The 22,397-nt window shown below is 47.2% G+C and overlaps 1 protein-coding gene across 5 annotated transcripts in view; it reads left to right on the forward strand.

The window, feature by feature from the left end:
• The first annotated feature begins 263 nt into the window (after window positions 1-263).
• The window catches only part of LOC118840998 (dual specificity testis-specific protein kinase 1-like), a 41,288-nt gene continuing 19,154 nt past the window's right edge, over window positions 264-22,397 (forward strand). For 3 of the 5 annotated variants that reach the window (XM_036748396.1, XM_036748394.1, XM_036748392.1), the window contains exons 1-2: window positions 295-383; window positions 12,692-12,888. In XM_036748396.1, the coding sequence (XP_036604291.1) occupies window positions 12,703-12,888 (186 nt within the window). In that variant the 5' untranslated portion in view covers window positions 295-383; window positions 12,692-12,702. Of the gene's footprint in view, window positions 384-12,691; window positions 12,889-22,397 lie in introns of all 5 variants that reach the window. The other 2 variants (XM_036748395.1, XM_036748393.1) reach the window with 2 other exon arrangements.

A 22,397-nucleotide genomic window follows, 5' to 3' on the forward strand; every position in this document is an offset into this window, starting at 1 on the left:
CCCACTCCTTCTCCCCCTGGGCTCCCCCTTCCCCTCCCCGACACTGTTTCATCACTATGCCCTGTCTGCAAACTCCCTCGGGACACAGTCCTCTCCAGGTCCCTCTTCTCCTTACACCTGGGGAGCCTCGTCTCCCCTAAACTATAGCTGAGGCTTTTCCTCCTCCCCTGGAGGAACTTCTTGAGGGCGGGGCGGGCCCTGGGCCGACGCTGGGAGGGACCCTGCCGCTCCCCGCCTCCCAGCCTTGCCTGTGGGCGGCGGGCACACAGCGCTCCTGGCACAGCCTGGCCCAGAGCGGGGAGCGAGGCGCGCGGATCGGGCCGTGGCACGGGGCGGCAGCGGACTCGGAGCCAGAAGCTAGAGCCTGGAATTGCGCTGAGCAGGTGAGGACAGCGCCGAGGCCCCGGGGGATTGGCGGGGCTAACTCCTCCAAACCCGGGGCGCCCGTCCACTCTGCGGGCGCTCGGGGTAGAAGGGAGGCTAGCCCAGCCGAGAAGCCCGGCTGTAGCCGGTGTGGGGGACAGGGACTCAATCGTCGGGATGCTAGAAGTGTCCCCTGATTTTCCCTTGGCTCGCCCTGTGCCAATCACCAGCTGGCTCTGGCTCTAAGAACGATCATTGCTCTAGAGTTGGAGAGGACCTCAGAGGCTATCTAGTCCAACCCGCTCACTTTACAAATGAGGAAACTGAGGCTCGGGGAGGTTAAGTTACTTCCAGGCAAGTTAAGGTCACAAAAGTAGAAAGCACCAAAGGCAGGTTTGAAACCGGGCTCTCTAACACCAGAGAGCAAGTGCCCCTTCCAATGTACCAGCCAACTCCCACCGCAGTCTGCCAGGGCATTTCAGTAAAGAACCGGTACAGCAGAGAGCGACCATCATAACAGTCTCTTCATGAAAAGGAAAAAAAAAGGTGTTTTGTTTCAAACCTTTGTCTCCGGGCCTGGGCTTCTGATCTCTCCCACCTGACACCCCCTCTGAGTTTGAACTACAGAAAGGAAACAGACTAGGCAAATCCCTGACCACCTACAGGCCTGTTTCATGGAGAAGATCCAGAACTAAAACAGCCCCAGATAATCTCTGGTGGGTTTCCCCTCAGCCCCCCATCCGGTTTCAGTCTCTCAGGAGATGCTTTGGGGTTCATCTGGAGCCCAAGGCAGGACTGATTAAGTTTCTCTTCCTCGTTTGCAATTTGCATGACTGTATATGGGTGGGGGGAGGGTGTGAAATCTGTCATTTAGGACCTGTGTCAATACACATGGATAGATACATTTGCATTCTTGCATGTACTGCCTCTATTTACACAGTTGTGCCTTATGAAACGGAAATGTGAATTAATGTTGCCAGTTTTTGTCTGAGTACACTATCTGGTTTCCATGCTTCTTCAGAAAAATTCAGGAGTGGCCAGGCTGGGGTGGGGGGTGGGGTCAGATACACATACACATTTCTCTAGTAGATGAGAACTGCTCCCCATTGCAGCTGCCCCCCTCAACCCTACAACTCTATGAAATGAAAGAACCTGACACAGACCTTTCTGTCTGCACCTACTCCAGAGAATGCCGTTCCTTGGGATTCTAGCAACATTTCTCTTCAGTGGTAGAATGGGACCCTCTAAAGAACAGTACTGAACAGTTAACAAAGAATTTGATATCCTTCATCAACTCTACGAGGTAGTTAGTGTGAGTCTTGTCCCTAGCTTACAGATGAAGAAAATGAGGCTCAGAGAATTAATGTGTTGCCAGAGGTCATATGGCCAGCAAATGCTGGCGCTTACATGACTGACTCCCAGACCTAGTCTAGAGCTCCTGCCTCAACCACACTAAAGGTAAAGGGGATCATTCTGCCCGCTCTGCCCCTTGGAGGAGGATTTGGGAAACTGAATGAGAAAAGGGGAAGCCAAGAAGGTCCCCACAGGTAAAGGCTTCATTCTAGGGGTTAGAGAACCCCTGGAAAACTCCCCCTACTAATGAAAGAACTGAAGACATCTCTGGGGCCGCTAGGGGGTGCAGTGAATGATGTCACACACAGAGTCAGGAAGATCTGAATTTAAATTTAAATAGCTGACCCTAGGCAAGTCACTTCAGCTTTCAGCCTCAGTTTTCCTCATCTGTAAAGTAGGGATAATAATAGTACTCCGCAGGGTTGCTTTGAGAATCAAGTGAGATGATATTGGTAAAGCACTTTGTAAACCTTAAAGCACCATATAAATTATAAGGTATTATCCTTGTTATTATCATCATTATCATCATCTCTGCCCTGTCCTTACTTTAGTCCGAGGTTGGATTTGAACTTATCTTTGATAAGATGACTTATCTTTGAGAGTTCAAATCCCACCTCAGACTAAAGTAAGGACAGCGCAGTTCTTTAGTGATATCTGTTGTTCTTTTCAGAGGTCAATTAATGTTCTTTGTTGACTGGCTGACTGGAGGAATTGGCTGAATACATGTGTGCATGGCATAACATATTGGGCCAGATGGCCCTTTGGTTCTTCTCTTTTTAGTCTCCCATAGGTGCCTTTTTACTCCCCCACCCCCGCCATCTTTAGAAAGCCAGCTTCCTTTTTTTTTTTCTTTTCTGTCCATTCTTATGATCTGGATTTGGATTTTGGATGTTTTCCCTTATTCTTAGCTTTGACTCCTAACTTGCATATTGATACTCTAAAGGAGGCCAAGGTAGTCCACTGGTTCAGCACCAGCCCAAGATATCTGGTGCAGTCTTTTTCGGAATCACTTCAGGGAAGGTGCCATGGGGGATTTTCTCCATCTCTGTACACTAGTTCTTAAGGGGAGTATAGTAGGCTTTTAATAAGTGTGTGTTGACTGAATAAATGAAGAAATACTTATTTGCTATATTTCTTGGACTGTCATAAGATATAATGAGAATGACCCATCTGTTTTTCCCACTATTGAGGAGTTGGCAACATGACCAACCAGATGATCTTAAAGTCTTGCTGTTTGCTCTCCAAGTTGGCTGTTCCCATTCTACCTACCATTCCAGAGCTCTATGGGATTTTTTTTTCAACCCCTTCCTCACTGTAAGTGATCTTAAAACTTGGGAGAAATCAATATTTCCTCATCAGGAAAGGGTTCGGGGACTCCTAGCTTAAACATTTAAACTCAAAATGGTTAGTTACCTCATCTCTAGTGAGTAAACAAGTAATCCAGGTTGACTTTGAATTTATAGTTTTGGCAGTAGGGCCAACTCATTTTATAGAATGTTAAGCTACAAATTTACGGAATTTTTAAGCTTTATGGAAGCAACTTTGATTGGTGAAATAGTTTCCTAGCCCAACATTTTGGCCATTAGATAACACAGCGGATAGAGTGCTGGGCTTGGAATCGGGAAGACTTGTCTTTGAGAATTGAAATCTGATCTCAGACACTTAATAACTGCGTGACCCTGGGCAAGTCACTTAATCCTGTTTGCCTCTGTTTCTTCATCTGTCAAATGAGCTGGAGAAGGAAATGGCAAACTACTCCAGTATCTTTCTCAAGCAAACCCCAAATGGGGTCACGAAGAGTCGGACATGACTAAACAACAACTACAAATACCCAGAGTATAAATACTCAAACAGAAGGAAAAGGGGAGGAGTCATTTTATAGGGACTATAGCCGTGGAATGAGTACAACATCAAGAACTGGAGAAATTTCCGTGATCCAAGAAGGTGGCAGTGGTCTAGAGTGTCCCTACTGGAAAAGTGCTATGAGGCAATTCAATTTAATTCAACAAAAGTTATTAAGGATCTGCGGTAGGTATTGGAAAAATAAAGGGACTGTGGGTTTCTGGATGGGCATAGATAGCACTGTGGCTCAGGCTCAGCGTACCATGAGGCTAGATACAATCCACCAGAAATTATGATTAGGTCTCTTGGGGAACGCGTCTCCTATTTTATAATGGAAATCAATGAGGAAACTATTCACTTTATAGAAATTAACTTTACTGGGAATCATCTGCTCTGTGAAATAGGCAGGGGCCTGTTTTCCCAAGGAAACTCTGGAAAGGCTGTATCCTGGCCTGGCTTCCCTGTTGGGGTTTAATACTTGGTGTTAATTTTCTTTCCCTTTTGAGGTACCTGAATGGCCCCAGGAGGCTGGCTGCCTGGTCATTGTCACGTTTTCTAACACATGGTCCTTGGGATTCTCTGCCAGCGCTTATTTGCTTATTTATCAACTATGTCATTATCAGTTGGGTGTGGCATTGCTGGGTGGCTGCCCAGGCTGACTTCAGATCATCTGGAGGGAGATGTGCCTGGGGTAGCTAAGACCTCTCTGAAAAGAAATATACAGAAAGGAGGACTTTGAGCTTTTTTTTTTTTTTTTTTTTTGTCTTATCCCAGGGAAGCCTCAGGTCTGGTACCTAAGTCTGGTATTAGCTGTGTTCCCAATGAAGCCCACCCTTGTATTTTTCTAGCCTGGTTGGGGCTATCATAGGTAGGAGGGATTGTGGTCTCAAGGGGTTATAAAAGGGAGTGTCTTCATTAGTACATTAAAATGAACTGCATGTAATTGTTACCTGTTATTTCTGAATCTGGAGCCAGGAGTTCTTCACTGTAAGATGGGTGGAGTTTATCTTGGGGGAACAGTAACTTCCCTCCCTGCCCCTCATTTCTTCCCTTGTTCCTTTCAAGGTCCCTTTCTCTGTCATTCCTGCCTCATGTACCTTCAAAATTCCTCTTAGAATCAGTCCTCATACTATCTCTCATTTCTTCTGAGTGAATATGAGGAATCTTAGACATTATTTAGTGCAACTCCCTTGTTTTACAAATGAACAAACGGGCTCAGAGGTGTGGGAGCTTGGCCAGTCATACAACTAGTTAGTGACAGAGGTAAGACTAAAACCTAGTTCTGTATTCTTTCCAGTGAGTAATGCAGCCTGCCTTTTTGGTGGGACCTTGGGTAAATCACTGCCTTTCTTGGTCCTCAGTTTCCCTATCTGAACAATGAGGGCATTGTACCAAATGAAATCTAAGATTCCTTCTGGCTTCAACTTTGTAATCCTGAATCTTATCCTGTAGGGCCTGGGGTGATCCACTTTACAAATCTGATAAACATTTTTACTGATTTTGGTGATGGCTGATAAGCATCTGGAATAATAAAAGAAGACTGCTTCCAGGCAAAATGTATGTTTTTTGCTATGGCTTTCTAGAGACAGAATCCCTGTCTCTGTAGTGACCTGTTAGTGGGATGGTGGGAATGGTGGGAATTTCAGTCCAGGTAAGAGAGGAAAGCATCATGTCATGGCAGGTGGAGGAATTATGATATCCCCCTTCTTCCTCTCTTCCTTTTGGTGGTGGTGGTAGTGGGGGAGTGCAGCTCTCTATCTTGGTTGTATGTAGTGACAGCTCTGGTTGGATTTGTTGACTCTAAAGGATGGGCCTTTTCCTGGCCTAGAAATCATGACCTGTCAAATCAGGTGCTGCCTGAAGACATGGGACAAAGACAGAGACCTTGGCCTGAAAACGGCCTTCACACATCATTTCCTACATTTGCTTATCTCCCAGCCAGAGAGATTCCACCTGCACCATCCCAGACAGGTGCCAGACTTTCCAGTCCTCATTCACAGCCTCTAGCAGGTGAAAGCCTCTGCCTATTCACCACCTTGGTAACTTTTGCAGCCAAGAAGCTCTAACTTTAGGTCTTCTTGCTGCAATTTGAAACTAGCCCTTTGCTCAGTGGAGACAGAAGAACTTCTCAATGTAGCATAACTCTTTGTTGGTGTCAGCCTTTGGCTCTGTCCATTCCCCCCACTCCTCCAAGGTATATGAAAAACCAGACATTTCACTGAGACAGAACTCTTGAAAATTGGTGCCATAGAAACTAGTGCTAAGAGCAGGCATAAGTTGGAGCTGCGTGTATGGAGGCAGCATCTGACAGGCACATCTGTAAACAGAAGGTGCAGGTGCCTGAATCTGGGTATGGGCATGCACAGGCACAAACATGCACAAATACATATATGTACTCATATACACCCTTATCAACACATTTAAACATAGGCACATGTTTCACACACGTGCTCTCAGACACAAGCACATGTATCTTCATAATCCTTCACATACCATACCCAGCTGTACACATTTATATCCATAAACACGTACACTCAATCCTAAATACACACCCATGTGTATATACACACAAACCTTCATTCACTGGAGCAAACCACCATGCACAGGCTCTCATACACACACATAGCAGCAACAGCAGTGGTGGGGTCCAAGACCAGCTCTTGGGAAATGGGAATCCTTTGCAGACCTGGGGGGCTGCCCGCCTTTGGCCTCTGAGAAGTCATTGCTGAGCGTGGTGGGTAGGTGGGTCTGTCAGAGTGTGGCTTTTCATGCCTGCCTCTTTCTTTTAGGGTTCTTCTGGGTTTCCTTGTCAGACAGACTTTCAGGATCCTCAAAGAAGGCCCGGGGCCAGGGATCCCTTGAATTATGCCTCTACTATAAGAAATGATCCCTGACTGTCTCAGGCTGGATCCTGGCGAGTCTAGACACATTGGATACAGTTAGGAAGTGGAGGCATGGGACTGGCTTAAGCAGGTAGGATGCTTCAAGCTAGAATTCTCTCTGTCCATCCGTCTGTAGCTGTGTAACTGAAGGCCATTAAGTGAGTAATAGTGCCTGGGCCCATCCCCTCCCCATACCCATTATTCAGGAGTGACTAAGTCCTCTGGAAGAGCAGAAGGCAGAGAGCTGGGTCCTGCCTGCCTGGTAATTATCTCCCCAGATGGAGGCTGCCTGATCCCTAGACAACGGGGTGGGGGGTAGGGTGGCAGAGAATCACATTTTGGGTATGCTTTGGGAGATTCACTTTGGACCTGGAGATAAAGGTCTTCCTTTTTCCAGTAGTGCCCCCTTAGGAGGGTAGAAAAGCCAGGCTTAAGCTGGCACTATTCCTGTGGAGAAGAGAAGGAAGCGACATTCTTGCTTTTCTTCCACACGCCGGCAGACTGGGGGCCAACCTATGCTATGCCATGAGGGCACCTAGATTTACCTGCAGTATCAAGGAAAGCCAGGCTCAAGGGAGGTGGGGGAGGAAGGTTAATTCAAACCATTTCCTGTAGTAGAGCAGAGAGGAAGGCTGGCTTTTTGCCTGGGGAAGTAGGGTGAGGAATTTCTGTCTATGCTGTGCAGGGAAGCTGCCAGGAAGGTTTTTTTCCTATTAAATTCAGGTCTGGGATTTCAGGGGTGGTGAGAAGCCTGGAATGGTGGGGGTGCCTGGAGCCAGCTTGCCAGTGGGCACTGTGGCTCCTTAGAGAAGTCTGGACATACCACACCCACACTGTGCCTGGCAGAACTGTAGGACTATCTCCTCTTCACTGATTTTTAAAGATGGTATTTGAAGGGGGGAGAAACAAGGGGACAGCGTGCTTGTGCTTTTATTGTGGAATCTGGGGTGGGATTCAAAACCTTGGCCCCCAGATTATTGAAGTCAGGCCCAGGAAGTCTGCAGATGTGGGCTGGTAGCCTGGAGGCACTTTCCCTTTCAGTAGGGTGGCTGGACATTCTCTGAGGTCAGATGGTGTCACTTCCCCAGGAATCTCAGAGCCCAGAGCAAAGGCTGGTCCATTGGGCTGGTTGGGGTGAGGGGGAGTATATGTGTGTTCCTGTTAAAACTCAAAAGGAAACTGTTTTACAGCCAGGGCTCTCTGGGGCAGAAACGAAGGTGTTTTAGAATTTTCCAGCTAGAAGTAACCTAAGAGGTGATCAATTCCTGCTCCCTTATTTACAGACTGGGGTCCTAACAAGTGACATGACCTCTGGTGATATGGACAGCTAAGAGGTAGTGTGGTGATTCAAACACAGGTTGTCCTCAATGGAACTCTGCCCCTCTTTCCTTCCTACTCCTCTAATCATTTCTCACCCCAGCCGTGCCCATACCTCCACTTCCAGGCCAAGCAGGGGCAGGGATTCCAAAGCCAAGATTAATGAGCAGGAAGTGTCTGTTTACAGAACTTCCATTCCTGCTTCAAAGTGGTCTGTTTGTGGAGGGGAAGTGTTGCCCTCTTCCTTTTTCCTTGTCCTTGAGATATCCCAAGGTCTGGGAGGACTCTGGGGGATGTTTTAGGAGGACAGCCCTCTCCTTCTGTCCTTCACATGCTCCTTCAGGAGCCCAGGAAGTGAGTACACAGTGAGGGGCCACCACAAACCTGAGGAAGCTTGTGGGTGAGCAGCTGTGAGGTTGGGGGCAGGAAGAGCAAGAGGAGGTATCCTTCCAGAGAGAGGCCCAGGAGGCCAGTGATGCTCACAACAATGGTGAAATGTACCACCAGTCTCAAGGGAACCCAGAGTCTGGGTTGAGTGGTATGATGGGATGTGGCCCCATTTTTGGTGACCCCTCCCTTTTCCCTTATCTAGGGAAAACGACTAGGACCCTGAAATCTCAGAGCAGGGGGTTAGGTTCTGCATTAAGGAATTAATTCAGACATTGTTAATGAGAATCCAGAAAAAGGATTGTGGAGATCTCAGAAAGACAGCAATGTGATTACATCCTACTTGGTCATCTTGCCTCAAGCCTCTCCCCTCTTCAGTCCATGGTCCACACAGCAGCCAAAGTGACCTTCCTAGAGAACAGGCTTGACCGAGTAAGCACCAGGCCACTAGAATCAAGCATATAATCCTTTGTTTGGCATTTCAAGCCTTTCACAATCCTAGTCTCCCTTTCCAGGTTTATCATTACTCCTCTTCAGGCACTCTGTAGTCCTACTAAATCGCCCTTTTTGCTAGTCCTCATATATTCCACTGCATCTTCCACCTCTGTGACTTTGCCTAGGCTGGGCCCATACGTAGAATGCCCTCCCTCCTCAACTCTGCCTCTGAGAAGCCTTAGCTTCCTTTAGAGCTCAGCTCTAGTGGCACCTCCCCTATGATTCCTGACTTGATCCTCTCCGTCTACTAGTGGTCCCCCCATCCCCAACACCCTGTATTTACTCTATATAGCCTTATTTTTGCACCTGCTTCTTCTTCCAACAGTATGTAAGCCCTTGTGGACAAAGATAGTTTTATCATTTTAGCCTATATCCCCAGCACCTGACATGGTGCCTGGCCAGTATTAGGCCCTAAATTTGTTGACTGATTGATTTACACCTAAGTAAGGATCTAATTCAAATTGGCTGGCCTGTTTTCTATCTTCCTGGTCAGTGGGCATCCCTGCACATGGTGCTGCCCAGGCCTCGGCTTGGGAGCTTTGCTTGTTACTTTCAACCTTAGGAAGTGACCATTATAGTTCTTCCTCCTCTTCCATCTTACTTGTCCTTTCACTCTTGGTGCCTTTGATTGTTTAAGTTGTTGGACCAAATCTAATAAAAGAAAATTTAAAAGGAATAAATGTCTTTTAATTTAGTTACAAAAATAAACAAACAAAAAAACCACAACAACTTGACAAACACAAGCTAGGAGAGGGATGGCTAGCCAGGAATCTGTCTGAGAAAGATTTGAAGGTCTTAATGCACTGGAAACTCACTATGAATCAGAGGGCAACCAAGATAGCTAATGTAACCTCAGACCAAATAGAATCATAGTGACCAGACCAAGGTAGGTGTAAGTACTGCTGTACTCTGCCTTGGTCAGACCACAACCAAAATATAGTGTTCAATTATCGGCACCACGAATTGGGAAGGATATTAGGAAGCATATCTGGAGAGTGTCCAGAGGAGGTGAGAAAGGACTTAATTGATCAAAGGATCTGGGGATGTTTAACCTGGAGAAAAAAAGACTTAGGATTTAAGGGTGATTGTGGGAGGCCTGTCACATGGACGTGGGATTAGACTTCTTTTGCTTGACCTAGAGGGCAGATCTTGGCACAGTGGCTAGAAGCTGCAAAGAGGCAGATTTAGGCTTGAATGTAAGGAAAAGCATCCTAAGAATCAGAGCTATCCAAGAATGGAATGATTTGTGCTAAAAGGTAATTCGTTCTTCCCAGGGGTGTGTTGGCAATTGTTTATCAAACTGCTGGAGGGTGGGGGTGGAGAGGGAAAATACTCAGGAAATAATCTGCATTATTAACATTTTCTCTGTCATTTGCTGCAGTCTAGACAATCAACAAAACAATAAATCAAATCCTGATTTGTAGCTTTTTGCAGATTTTCGAGCTGTGAAAGCTCACACTTAAAATTTAACAATCAGCTCTTCTCTGTGGTCTGAGCTGGCTCTAGCACACCCCTGGTTCCTCCTCACTAAAGGCCCTCCACCAAAAGTTAAGTGATCACTTGGGTATGTTGGAGTGGGGAGTCTTACTCTTGCTTAGGTTGGCCCAGGTGACTTCTAGAATCCCGTTCAATTCAGATTTTGTGACTGAGCATTTCCGCCATCCTGACCCTATGTTCCAGCCCTTGCTGAGATATTAGGTTCTTAGGATATACCAGGTGTCTGGAGAGACCATTGAGGCCCTGTAAAGGATACATTTAAACCCCCAAAGACAGACCGACAGCCGATTTGTCCTTAACCATTCCCAGAGGAGATGCCACTGACCCCTTACGACCCATGATCCCAGGCTCTGACAGCCTTCTTTGCTGACAAGTACTTTCTCATTTTCTCTTCAGATTCATGACAAGTAAGGACTTTTCTTTTCCTGCTCCATTGCCTTGCACCCCCAAGTCTGTCTTCACACTGTCTGCTTCCCCACCCCCACGGCTCTATCTCCCCTTCCAGAGGGAGCTTTGAGCTGTCTTCACTCAACCTTGGGGGATTCGAGGGGCTATAAGTCAGATGAAGGGGCCGCCCCTGGCAGAGGACAAACAGTTCATTGAAGGAGGGCTGGAGAGTGAGAGCCCTGCCCTCCTCCAGGAATCCCAGCAGCCACACAGAGAGCTATTGAAGAACAGAGTCTGGCTGGCTGGCAGGCCACTGCCAGCGTGGGAATGGAGGGGAGGAGTAAGCCAGGGTGGGGGAGAAGAGAGCTGAAAAAGCTTTTTCCTTTGCTCCCTCCTCCTTCCTTCCTCCTAGATGGTAGAGTCTTTAAACTTTGTCATATGAAAGAAGCTGGGGGTGTTTAGCTTGAAGAAAAGAAGGCTGAAGGCAGACGTGATCATTCTCATCAAATATTTCAAGGCCTGTTCTAGGGGAGATGGATCAGAACTGTTCTGCTTGGTCCCAGAGGGCAGAGCTCAGGACTGTGGAAGGGAAGGGAGATACTTTGGGGGTCCGTTTGAAGATGTGTCCAAACACTAGAGACAGCCAGCATTTGCACTGGCTGTTTTACGAAGGAGTAAGCTCCCATCCCTGGAACTATTCAAGTAAAGAGCTGTTGGAGAGGGGATTCATGCATTGAGTGGAGAGGTGGACTGAGTGAGCTCTGGGTGAACTCCAAGTCCTTCCAGCTTGGACAGCCCGATAGAAATTCCTTCTGACGACAGGACCCCAGGGCAGGGCTCGAAGGGGGCTCTCGAATGGGGAGACACGCCATTTGTAAAAAGAGAGGGAACCACTTTGTGAACAATCAGGCTCAAGCTACTCTTCCTGGTTTCAGAAGAGAGATGGTTATGAGGGTTCTGAAGGGCAGGAGTGGAGCTCAGGAAAGTGTTGCTTGGGATAGCCTCAGGGCCCTCGGGTAGCTCTTCGTGCCCTTGTGTCCTCTGCGGCTCAGGGAGAGCAACGCTGATACTGCCCCAGTGGTGCTAGGTGGTGCTTGGTATAAAGTGCTTTGAGATCCTCTGAGCAGAAACAGAGTGGAGTCTATTTCCCCAGATGTGCTGGTGTTGCCCCTGCTCCAGCTGAGCGGGAGGCCAGCTTACTCTGCTTCTCCTGGAGCTGTCAGAAGCATATGCTGAAGCAATTACTTTGCTCCCCTGGGAGCTATGGCTTCCAGAAACAGCGCCCTGAACAACAACAACAGGAATGGGCCCTGCCCCCAGCCTCGTGGCCACCTGATAGGGAAGGGCCAGGGCCAGGGCTGTTCACGCCCGGCCAGTCCTACCCTCTGCTGCCAGCACTATAGGCCTGCGTTAAAATGGGGGTAGGAGCAGCGGTACCCCTCTGGGTGGGTGGAGGGGGCCATTTGTGTGCCAACAGGTGCCAAAGGTGGGCGAAAGGGGCAGTGGCCCAGGGTGTCTGGGTACAAGTGCTGCTAAAAGTAATCCATACTCTGAACCCAGAAATCTGCCTAGGAATTTGGCTACTAGACAAAGAAAAATCAGTGATGATAATAACTTCTAGTTGGGTTTAAGCTTTCAGGTTTACAACAAGGCTGAGAAATGGTATGAATGTTTTTGCTCCTGTTTTACAGATTACAGGTCTAGGGGGCAAAAGCCCCCTAACAACACCAACAGCTCATATTTCTGTTACCTTTGAAGATTTATAAACACTTTCCTCTGAGTCAGGGAGTAAAAGGATTGTCCCATTTTACAGACAGGGTAACTGAGGCTGAGAGTTAAAATTCGTGGTATAGTGGAAAGACCACTAGCTCTAGAGCCAGAGGACCTGGGTTCATTTCTCACATCTGATTCTTCCTAGTTGGACCATTTAACCTCCTCAGGTTTCCTCATGATGGGGATGGTTCAGCTGTATCTCTATGATCCCATGACTTGCCCAAGATCACAAAATTAGTGCTGAAAAGAGTGGCTTTGCCTGAAGGGCTGGGCTAGGGATCAGAGTCTGGCTGGGTCCCAGTTATATTGGTGGTACCATTTGGGGGACATTTGACACACACACACACACTGATCTGTCCTTAGGTTCCCACGTCATTTTCTTTATCATTCACTAGCAGTCCCCACCATGTGTGAGACAGGCACGATGCCTCCTGAACCATCCAGCCCAGGACCCTATGATGGGGAGTCTTCAGACACATATCTCCAGGTGGATCGCTGGCAGAGACTACGCACAGCTGTCCGGAGGTTGGAATTCTGGGAGAACTTTGATGCTGAACTTATTGGGAGTGGCTTCTTCTCTCAGGTCTACAAGGTAAGACTCCAAGGAAAGATCTGTATTGTATGTTTTGGGAGTAGAGGCAGGAGGGAAAGCAGCTAGGGGACCTTAAATGACTCCAGTATATAAATGGTATCCCTAGGTTTGGTAAGTGAGGTGTGGTGGTGTTTTCCTGTTCTTTTGTGTCCAGAGAAGAGGTATATTAAATCGTGTAGTGCCAACTCCTCCCTACCCCTGACCTGAGTGAAGTAGAGAGTCAGGAGAAGGGATGGACCTATACAGTTGGGACTGCCCCCCTGAAATCTGATTTCCCCCCTAAAGCGCCCTTTACACTAACCTTTCTACCTGTTAATGGCACCTCCTCCCAGTCTCCTCCCAGTCTTCCAGGCTTGGGGTATATATACCTTGGAGGTACCTTTGACTCTTGTCTCTTCCCACACAGCCTTCACAATATTATCACATGTCTCATTGTCGTCATTCTCCTGCAAATGCTGCAGTTTAGGCCCTTTTTCTTCTTGCCCAGACTGTTCAATCCCTTTTCCAATCCATTCTTTGCACTGCTATCCAAACAATCTTCCTCATGCAACACTTTGATCGTATTTCCTCCCCTCCTCAGAAATCTTCAGTGACTCCCCACTGGAGATTAAATTAGGCATAAACACCGAATCCTGGTGTGCAAGGCCATCTCACAACACGGTCTCAACCCACCTGCCCAGACTCTCTCCTAGGATCACAGGAGCTTAGATTTAGAGTAGGAAGGACGTTTGGAGGCCATCTCGCCCAACCCTCTCGGTTTTAAAGATAAGGAAACTGGGACCCAAAGAGATTTAGTGACAAGGTCACATTGGGGGTAAGTAGGAGAACTGATTCAAACCACCCTTTACATTTTCCACATTCCGTCGTTCTCATTCAGTCATCTCCCACTTTGTGGTCCTTAGAATGCAGCCCCTTCCTAATGCCATCTCCATCCACCCAAGTCCTTCCCTTCAAGCTCTACCTCACACGCCTCCTGGGTGAGTCCTTCCCAGGCTCACCTTCCTCAGCAGCCCGGGAGAAGTGGTCTCTCCCTTCTTATATAATTAGTTTTTTTTTTGGGGGGGGGGTGCAATTGTGGTTAAGCAACTTGCCCAAGGTCACACAGCTAGTAAGTGTATCAAATGTCTGAGGCTGGATTTGAACTCAGGTCCTCCTGACTCCAGGGCCAGTGCTGTACTCACTGCGCTACCTAACTGCCCCCCTGCTCACATTTTTCAAAGCACTTTCTCTACCTTTATCTCATTAGGCTGGATCTCCTTGAGAACAGGACTTTTGATGTCTCTTTACAGTTTTGGCACCTAACATGATGTAACAGCAATGCTGCTTGCAGCTACTGTGGAGGAGTAAAACCAGTAACACCAGCATAGGAGGGTTGCTAGCAGGTTCTTTGATCTGCTTTTCTAAAGGAAAGCAACTTTAAAGGGGTCAACAATCTTGCTATAATCAAACATACATATATATATGTATACATAATTCACTTAGTTCAGGGGAAAAGTCAGCACCCCGAACTTGAGAGAAAATACAAACAGAAATCACGAGCAGAAATTATATAAACAGATCAAATACAAACAGCAAAGCCCAACAGACAGGGCTTCCAACTGTCTGACCAAAACAATACATACATAGTCACCAGAGAGAGAAACACCAACATCTGGGTTTTCAAAGCCAGGGGCTCCTTCAGGGCTACCTAGAGTCTCATCAGACTACATCACACGAACACTCTTCCCATGAGTGAGCCCCAAAGTGATAATGCTAACCTCAGAGTATGTATACACTTCTTCAGGGTCAGAGGGCGTCACAGCCCTCGTGACCCAGGCTCATGTCACTCAGACTCATGTGATTTAGGCTTTCACGTGACTGAAGCAGGTCGCACGGGCCTATGAATGGATGGGAAAGATGTTCCCCTTTTCAGTAATATAACATAGGACCTTGCTCCTAGGACAAGCTTAACAAACGTTTGCTGTTGAATTGAATATCTGGGTGCAGTAGGGGCATCGGGTTAGTGGGTGCTTGCTTTGGCACCTTAGACACCTACTTCCTCTCAATCTCTGGTCCTCCTATCTTCCCCTTGCCCTTAGAGGCAACTAGGTGGTACAATGGTTAGAGCATTGGGGCTGGTATAAGGAAGACTTGAGTTCAGATCTGTCTTAGAATAGATCTTACCTACCAGCTATGTGACCCTGGGCAAGTCAGTTAACCTGTCTGCCTCAGTTTCCTCAACTGTAAAATCGGGATCATATCTGTAAGGTGCTTAGCCCCTTTCCCTCAGTAGGTACAAAATAAATATTTGTTTCCTTCTCCCATTCCCTTTTCTGGACAACCTCTGGGATATCTGCATCACTCGGCCTGGTCATAGCCCTCCCCGCTCCAAGGCCTTCTCAACCACTCTGATTGTCGGATTCCTCTACCTCAGAGGATCTTAACCTTTTTGTATGTCTTGGCAGTTTAGTGAACCCTGTGTGCCCTGCCTCAGAATGATGTGGTGTTGTTTTTAATTTATAATTGGAAGGAAATGCTAAATTTCATCTAGAGGTGAGTGAAAATAAAGATGCAGTTTTTCCCAGTCATGTTCTCGGACCCCCTGAAATCTATCTGCAGACCCCTGAGGTGGCAGGGTGGGGGGGGTGGGGGGGTGGGAGCACATCAAATTAAGAACCCCTGCTCCAGAGAAAAGAGGAAAGGGCAACTCTGGCAGCCCCTGCTCCTAGCGCCTTAACACACCAATTGGAGGAAACTAGGAGTTTGATTGAATCTGGGCTTGGGGGAACAGCCCAGGGCTGGGGGAGCTCACACCCTGCCGAGGATGGGAGCATTATCCTTTAATGAGTTTTGATTCCTGGGCTGGAAGGAATGAATGATAACCAAGAGCCAAACAGCCACTTCTCCATATGTTTGGGTCTCCTAAACCAGTAGGGGAATGGCTTTAAGGTTCAAAATTAGGGATTAAAAGCTAAGAAGCCTACACATTCCTGGAATTTGCCATGTGGGCATTGGGCAGAGAAGGTATTTGGAAGCTGAGGGAATTCCGTGGTCCATGGGAGGTCGTGGGATCATAGATCTAGGACTGGAAAAGACCTTAGAGGACCTCAGTTTTATAGTTGAAGAAAGCGCCTTCCAAGCCTTAAAGCACGACATGAATTCTAGCTGTTGCTGTTTACCGTTATTGCCCAAGGTAGAACGGGTAGTAGGCTGGGATTGGTCCCCAGCATCCTCCGACCCCACATCCAGGGCAGGACAGGCCTCTAGAGGCTTATTGAATGGGGGTGTTTCTCTCCCACATATACACCCTGAGAGCTCAGGTGAGGCCTGGGCAGATAATTCCCAGGTAGGAAGCAGCCTTCTCCAACCCAGTCCCCCACAAATGGTAGATCCAGGGGTCCCTGGTGAGAATGACACCAAGAGGATAATCGGTGGCCCCTGAGCCCCTCCTTCTATCCCAGCCAGTTCAGCTTTTCAGCTGCTTCCAACTCCATACAAAGCTCCTTATCCCACAGTCCTCACTGTACGTTGCTATGGCAACAGGTATAGCTATCACTTAGCTTTTATTTGGGGAGCAGCCCCTCCTTGGTATTTCCATCCCCAAAAGGGAGCCTGAACAGAGAATGAATCTTTCAGTCAGCCCGGAGCCCCAGAGCCTGAGTCCACTATTCTCTTCACCACCCTGAGGAGCCCCCTCCCCATCTTGGAATGGGAGGGGAGGGGCTGGCCTGGCCTTACTCACAATCGACCTGGAATTTTGCTCTTCTGCCATTCAGGGGAGGTTTTTGAGATCTCGGATAAATGGGAAGGGGGAGGGGTCTCTGCTATTCTGCCTTCTGCAGTGGAGGGAGATTTTTCTGTGAGATTTCTTTAGTTCTTGTGACTCAGTCTCTAGAGACGGGTGGTGGCATTCATTGCTTTGATCTAGGCTGAGGGGAGTACCAAGAAGAGAAGAGGTGGTGGGCCATGTTCTTCTCCTTTCTGATGGGGTACTCTCTAGTAGGAAACATTCCAGGGAGAAGAAGGTGTTTGGAGCCACCCTACCTTCACTCCCCTTTTCATCCAGGCTCTGCATGGAAGGCCCAGCCCTTGGGAGCCACACTGGGTTGGGCTGCAAAGGTTTGTATTCTGACCTCTGACCTGGACCAAGTCGTGACCTCTTGACTCTAGAAATAGCTGAGGGGGCACCACCACGGATGGGGTTTATTGCCATTAAAAGCAGCATAGAATAATAATAATACCAGAGGAATTTAGCATTTACATAGAGCTTTAAGGTTTTCAAAGCGCTTTAAAACATCATCTCATTTTATCCTCACAACAATAGGGGGTGTGTCTGTGTAGGTATTGTAATCATCCCTATTTTACAGATGAGAAAACTGAGGCAGACCAAGGTTAAGTGACTTGTCCAAGGTCACACAGCCACTCAGTATCTGAGGTACGATTTACACTCGTCTCCCTGGCCTCAAACCCAGTGCTCTATCCACAGTGCTACCTAGCTGCGCCTAGGTGTGTAGGAAATGGAAACTTGGACGTGGGTTCAAATTCCATCTCAGTGACTTCTTAGCTGTAAGATTCTGGGCAGATCACTTAACCTTTGAAACCCCAGTTCCTCTAAGGTCTTTTGGCCCTTTGATCACCCCTTGGTCCTCTATGGTGAAGAAAATTTAGAAGTGCCCGGGGGCCCTGGGCTGCAAAAGGAACACCAGTGGTCAAAACTGGAGTGTAAGGCCCCAGCTGGTCCCCCTTCCCCCCCCCCCCCCCGAAGAAGGGTCCAAGACAGAAGTGCTGGCCATAGAGGAAGCAGTTTCCTGGAGGGATAGTGCTTTGGGGGGGGGGGGACCAGTGCCAGGAGACAGGTGTTCGCAGTCCTCTCTGGCACTGGGCCGGCCCAGCACAGGCAACACTGTTAGTGCCAGGCTCTCGGGCAATGCAACCAAATATCTCAGCCTGAAGGAAATGGGGAGGAGCCCAGGGCCAGCGTCAGAGAAGGGAAAAGGGGAGTGTTGCTGTGGCCCACCCTGAGAGTCACCCTAGAAGCAGCTCCTCCAGGGCCAAGCGTGTTCTGGTGCCTTGAGACAAAGGAACTGGAAGAGGAAGAAGAGTTCCATCTATTCTCCTCTCCCATTTATTTGTTTTTTCTGGAGGGAAGGCAGGAGATGCCAAGAGTTGCTGGTTCTTATTGTTAGTATGGTAACCATGGTAACCACACAGGATACTCTTGCTGCTTTCTGGGCTTCCCATCCTTGAATGTCTGTGCCTTCATGGGGTGAGACATCAAGCTATGCTGTCTCTCAGGGTTTCAGGTTGGAGGAGAGAACCGGGGAGGCAATGTGGTTCAACTGGACACATTCCTTACAGCATCAGTAACCAAGGAGTTTCTGTCATAGAGATACTGGACAGGGTCAGCAAAAGGGCAGAGCAGAGAAGGGAAAAACCTGGGCCCAAATCAGCTCACAAGGTATGGGCCAAAAAACAGTCTAGCAGCCTGGGCTTCCATTGCTGGGTTTTTAAACCTTTTTGATGTCATGTACACACCTGTAAAGCTTATAGATCCATTAGAATAATATTTTTTAAATGAATAAAATAAAACATATAGGATTATACAGGAACCAGTTATATCGAAATAGTTATCAAAATATTTTTTAAAAATTCTCGGATCCCAGAATAACGGAACCCCTGTGTCTAGAGCCAAGAAAGAGACCAATGACTCACAACCTTGAGGCAAGCACATTGTCAGAAATGTCTGTTATTTTCAGAGCTGTCCAGTGCCCTCCTGACTACACGTAAGGAGTTTTCCAGCATGGTTACCTTTGTCCTCCCCAAGACCCAACCTAGAACCCTATGTCTCTCTCCTCTTTTTTTAAAATTTATTTATTTTTAGTTTACAACATTCAGTTCTACAAGCTTTTGAGTTTTAAATTTTCTCCCCTTTCCTCCCCTCCCCCTCCCCGAGACAGCAAGCAATCTGATATAGGCTCTACATATACATTCATATTAAGCATATTTTCACATTAGTCATGTTGTAAAGAAGAATTAGAACCAATGGAATGAACCACTAGAAAGAAGAAACAAAACAAAACAAAAAAGAGTCTCTCCTCTTGTCTGAAGGTGGGAGCCCCACTAAAGGGGCAGAAATTGGGGTTTTTTTTCCTAAGGTCATATGCCAATATATGAACAAAGGGTCCCTTCCCAGAAGATGGGTCATATCTGTTGGACCCCTCCTGTGTGTGTATGTATGTGTATCTCCACGGGGGGGGGGGGTTTCTCCCCTCCCTGACTAATACTTCATACCCTAATCTTCCCTTTTGATTCACTCATCTTTAGTGACTCATATCCAATATGTCTCAGCAGCACTACGCTCCCCCCTCATCCTGCCACCCCCATATTCACAGTTGACAAAACCACAGGAAGGGGCCTAAAGGCCCTTGAACACAAAGTCCCCTCCTCCTCAACCCCTATGCGACTTTGCCTTGTAGCAGTGAGGTGTGAGCGCAGATAGGCCTCAGTACCAATTTCAGCTGGGTGCTGGGTCCTGGGTGGCTCAGATGTGAAACAGTTCAGACCTGAAAGCCAAGCCAGGGTAGGAAAGGAGTGAGAGTAAGGAGGGAGAAAGTCAACAGGAAGAGATCAAGAGAGATTTATATAGGTCAACCCACAAATATCATGGGTACATCAGTCAGCCAGCATTTATTAAGTACTTACTATGTGTCAGGTAAGGACTTGTCTCTGGAATGTCAGAGGCATTCAAAATGGACTTTGGGGACTCCAATACCTTCTCTGTATGTCCTCCTCCACCCCAAGACCAGAAAGGGACCTTGGTTGGTGGGACTCTTGGGAGCTCTGAGCCTTTGGTGGTCATTTGCCCTCACAAGAGGTCTTCTTCCAGCTCATCAGTCCAGTTATCACTTCTGGGCAGATAACCTTCAAACTCAGGGGTTTTTAACTTGGGCTTCATGGATTAACCTAAGAGTCCATAGATAGATTTCAGGAGCTCCATGAACTTGGATGGGGGAAAAAATTATATCTTTGCTTTTACTAATCTCTAATTTAGCATTTCCTTCAATTGTTTAAAAACATTCTGAGAAGGGGCCCATTGGCTTCACCAGATTGCCATCAGGGTGGTCTGTGACACAAAAATGCTGAGAAACCCCTGCTCCAATGAGAATGACCGGGGATCCCTACCCCTCCCCAACCCAACACCCTGTAGAAATTCCTTCCTTTCTTCAAAGTTCATCTAAGGTATTCTCTCCATGAAGCCTTCCCAGAACCCTTCAGGTAAACCTGATCTCTACCACCTCAGATTTTTCATAGCACTTCCTTGACAACAATTCCATTCAATGAGCATTTTTAAAGCATCCACTATGAGGAAGGAACTGTGCTAGGAGCCAGGGAAACTGAAACAAAACAGAAACCAGTTCCTGCCCTCAAGGAGCTTAGGGTCTCCTGGGGGGTAGGGTGGGAGTAATAACATTTACGCAGATAATTTATTAGCTAATTCAATACAATAGGGGGAAAGGAAGGGGAAGAAGCATTTATTTAGTGCCTGCTAAGAGCTTCACCGATATTATCCAATTGGAGGATAAGAGCATTAAAAATACAGGGACCAGGAAAGGTTTCTCACAGGAGGAGTCACCTGAGCTGAGCCTTGAAGAAAGCTGGGGATTGTATTGTAAGAGAGGGAGAAGAGGGAGAAGAGAGAGAGGAAAAGGGAGGGAGTCATTCCAGGCATGTGGACCAGTTTGCGCAGAGACGCCCAGGCGAGAGATGAGATGCTGAATTTGAGGAAGAGCACATAGGTCAGTATGTGGCTGGAGCCAGACTCTGAAGGGCTTTATTTTTTATGATTTGTTTAAGTGTTTTTAATTTAGAGTTTATTTTGATATCTTGTTTTTACAGCACTTTCATTTCCAAATATAAACCTCCCCTCCTCCTCCCCCTCCTAAAATGCCTTCCTCATAACAAAGAAAAAGAAAAAAACCACAGTTCCGTAGAACTAACCAACATATCAGCCAGGTGTGACATGATACCCAATGATGCACACTCATAGGTCCCAACCTCTGCAGAGAATGCTGGGAGGTATATTCTCATGTCTCTTCTCTGGGGCCAACCTTGGTCATTATAATATATGAAAGACTTTAATTGCCAAAAGAGGAGTTCATATTTTCTACTGGAGGCAACAGGAAATCACTGAACATTCTTGAGCAAGGAAGTGACCCATTAGGAAGATTCTGTTGGCTGCTATGTGGAGGATGCAAGCTGAGGCAGAGAGGAGAGAGAATGGAATCTGGGAGACCAATTGGGAGATTATTGTAGTAATCTTGGCAGGAGATGGAGAAGTTATGAAACACAAATGGTAGTTATGTGAGTGGAGAGAAGGGCATATAGAAGTGAGAGATTTTTGTGGAGGGAAAATTGGCAAAATTTGTGAACTGATTGCCTGTGGGGAGTGAGAGAGAGTGAAGAATCAAGGACCATTCTGCACTTGCGATCATAAATTCCTGGAAGGATAATGATGCCTTCCACAGACATGGGGAGTTTGGAGGAGGAGGAGCAGGTTTAACAGAGAAGATAATGAATTCTGTTTTGTACATGTTGAGTTCGAGACATCTACCACAGGCTCAATCGGAGATGTCCAGCAGACAGTTGGTGAGATGGAACTGAAACTCAGGAAAGAAATAAAGGCTGGTTGATTGATTTAGGAGTTGTTTACATAGAGATAATGATTGAAGTCGTCATCATCAAGAGAGAGGGTATAGAAAGAAAAGAGAACCAAGGCCAGGACAGAACCTTTGGCTGCACCCCACTTGGGGGATGGAACATAGGAGATGATCCAATTCTCACTCCCTTTAGATCTCAGTTGGCTGAATGGGCCTCATGTTTGAAATGGCCTGAGTTTGTTCCAGGCTTTCTGTCCCCTGAATTATACTCATCCTAATGGCACCAAAGGGATAGGAAATGGTGGCTTGTGTAGTTTCAGGGGCTTAATGTAAATGGAGATGCCATGAAGATCCTTTGATGCTGTGCTAAAGGCAATTAGAACAAAAGTAATCAACTCTTTTATGGCAGACAGGTCCAAAGATGACCTGAGATGCTGCATGGGCAGGGGAACTCCAGCAGTTGATGTAGAGGTCCTAGGTCTGGGGGGAGGGGGAAGAAGTTGATGTCAAACATGTCAAAGAAATCCTTCAAGTGGCCATTGGAGTTCGGGTATCACTTGGTGATGGGCCAAGAGGCAAAAGCTTTCCCCCCAAGAGTCGGGATGTTTGGGGATGTCAGGTGACGAGACTGTTCTCTTTCCTCTCTTTGTGACTTTGATGTTAGAGATGTCTGATCACCTTCCTCTGCAAATAGCCTCTAGGTGTGGCTGCTTCTTTGGCAGAAGCGAAGCCTTTGACAAAGAACTTAACCAGAGGAGACTGGAGATGTCAGATTTCACCCCTCTGGAGTGGGTGTGCTAGGCTGTCTGGTAGTTTTTAAAGCTGTGTCTTCTATTTTTTATTCCATTCAGTAAACTCTTTATCTCTATCTCT

The sequence above is a fragment of the Trichosurus vulpecula genome, chromosome 3, assembly GCF_011100635.1.
Source record: "Trichosurus vulpecula isolate mTriVul1 chromosome 3, mTriVul1.pri, whole genome shotgun sequence".
Lineage (NCBI taxonomy): Eukaryota > Metazoa > Chordata > Mammalia > Diprotodontia > Phalangeridae > Trichosurus > Trichosurus vulpecula.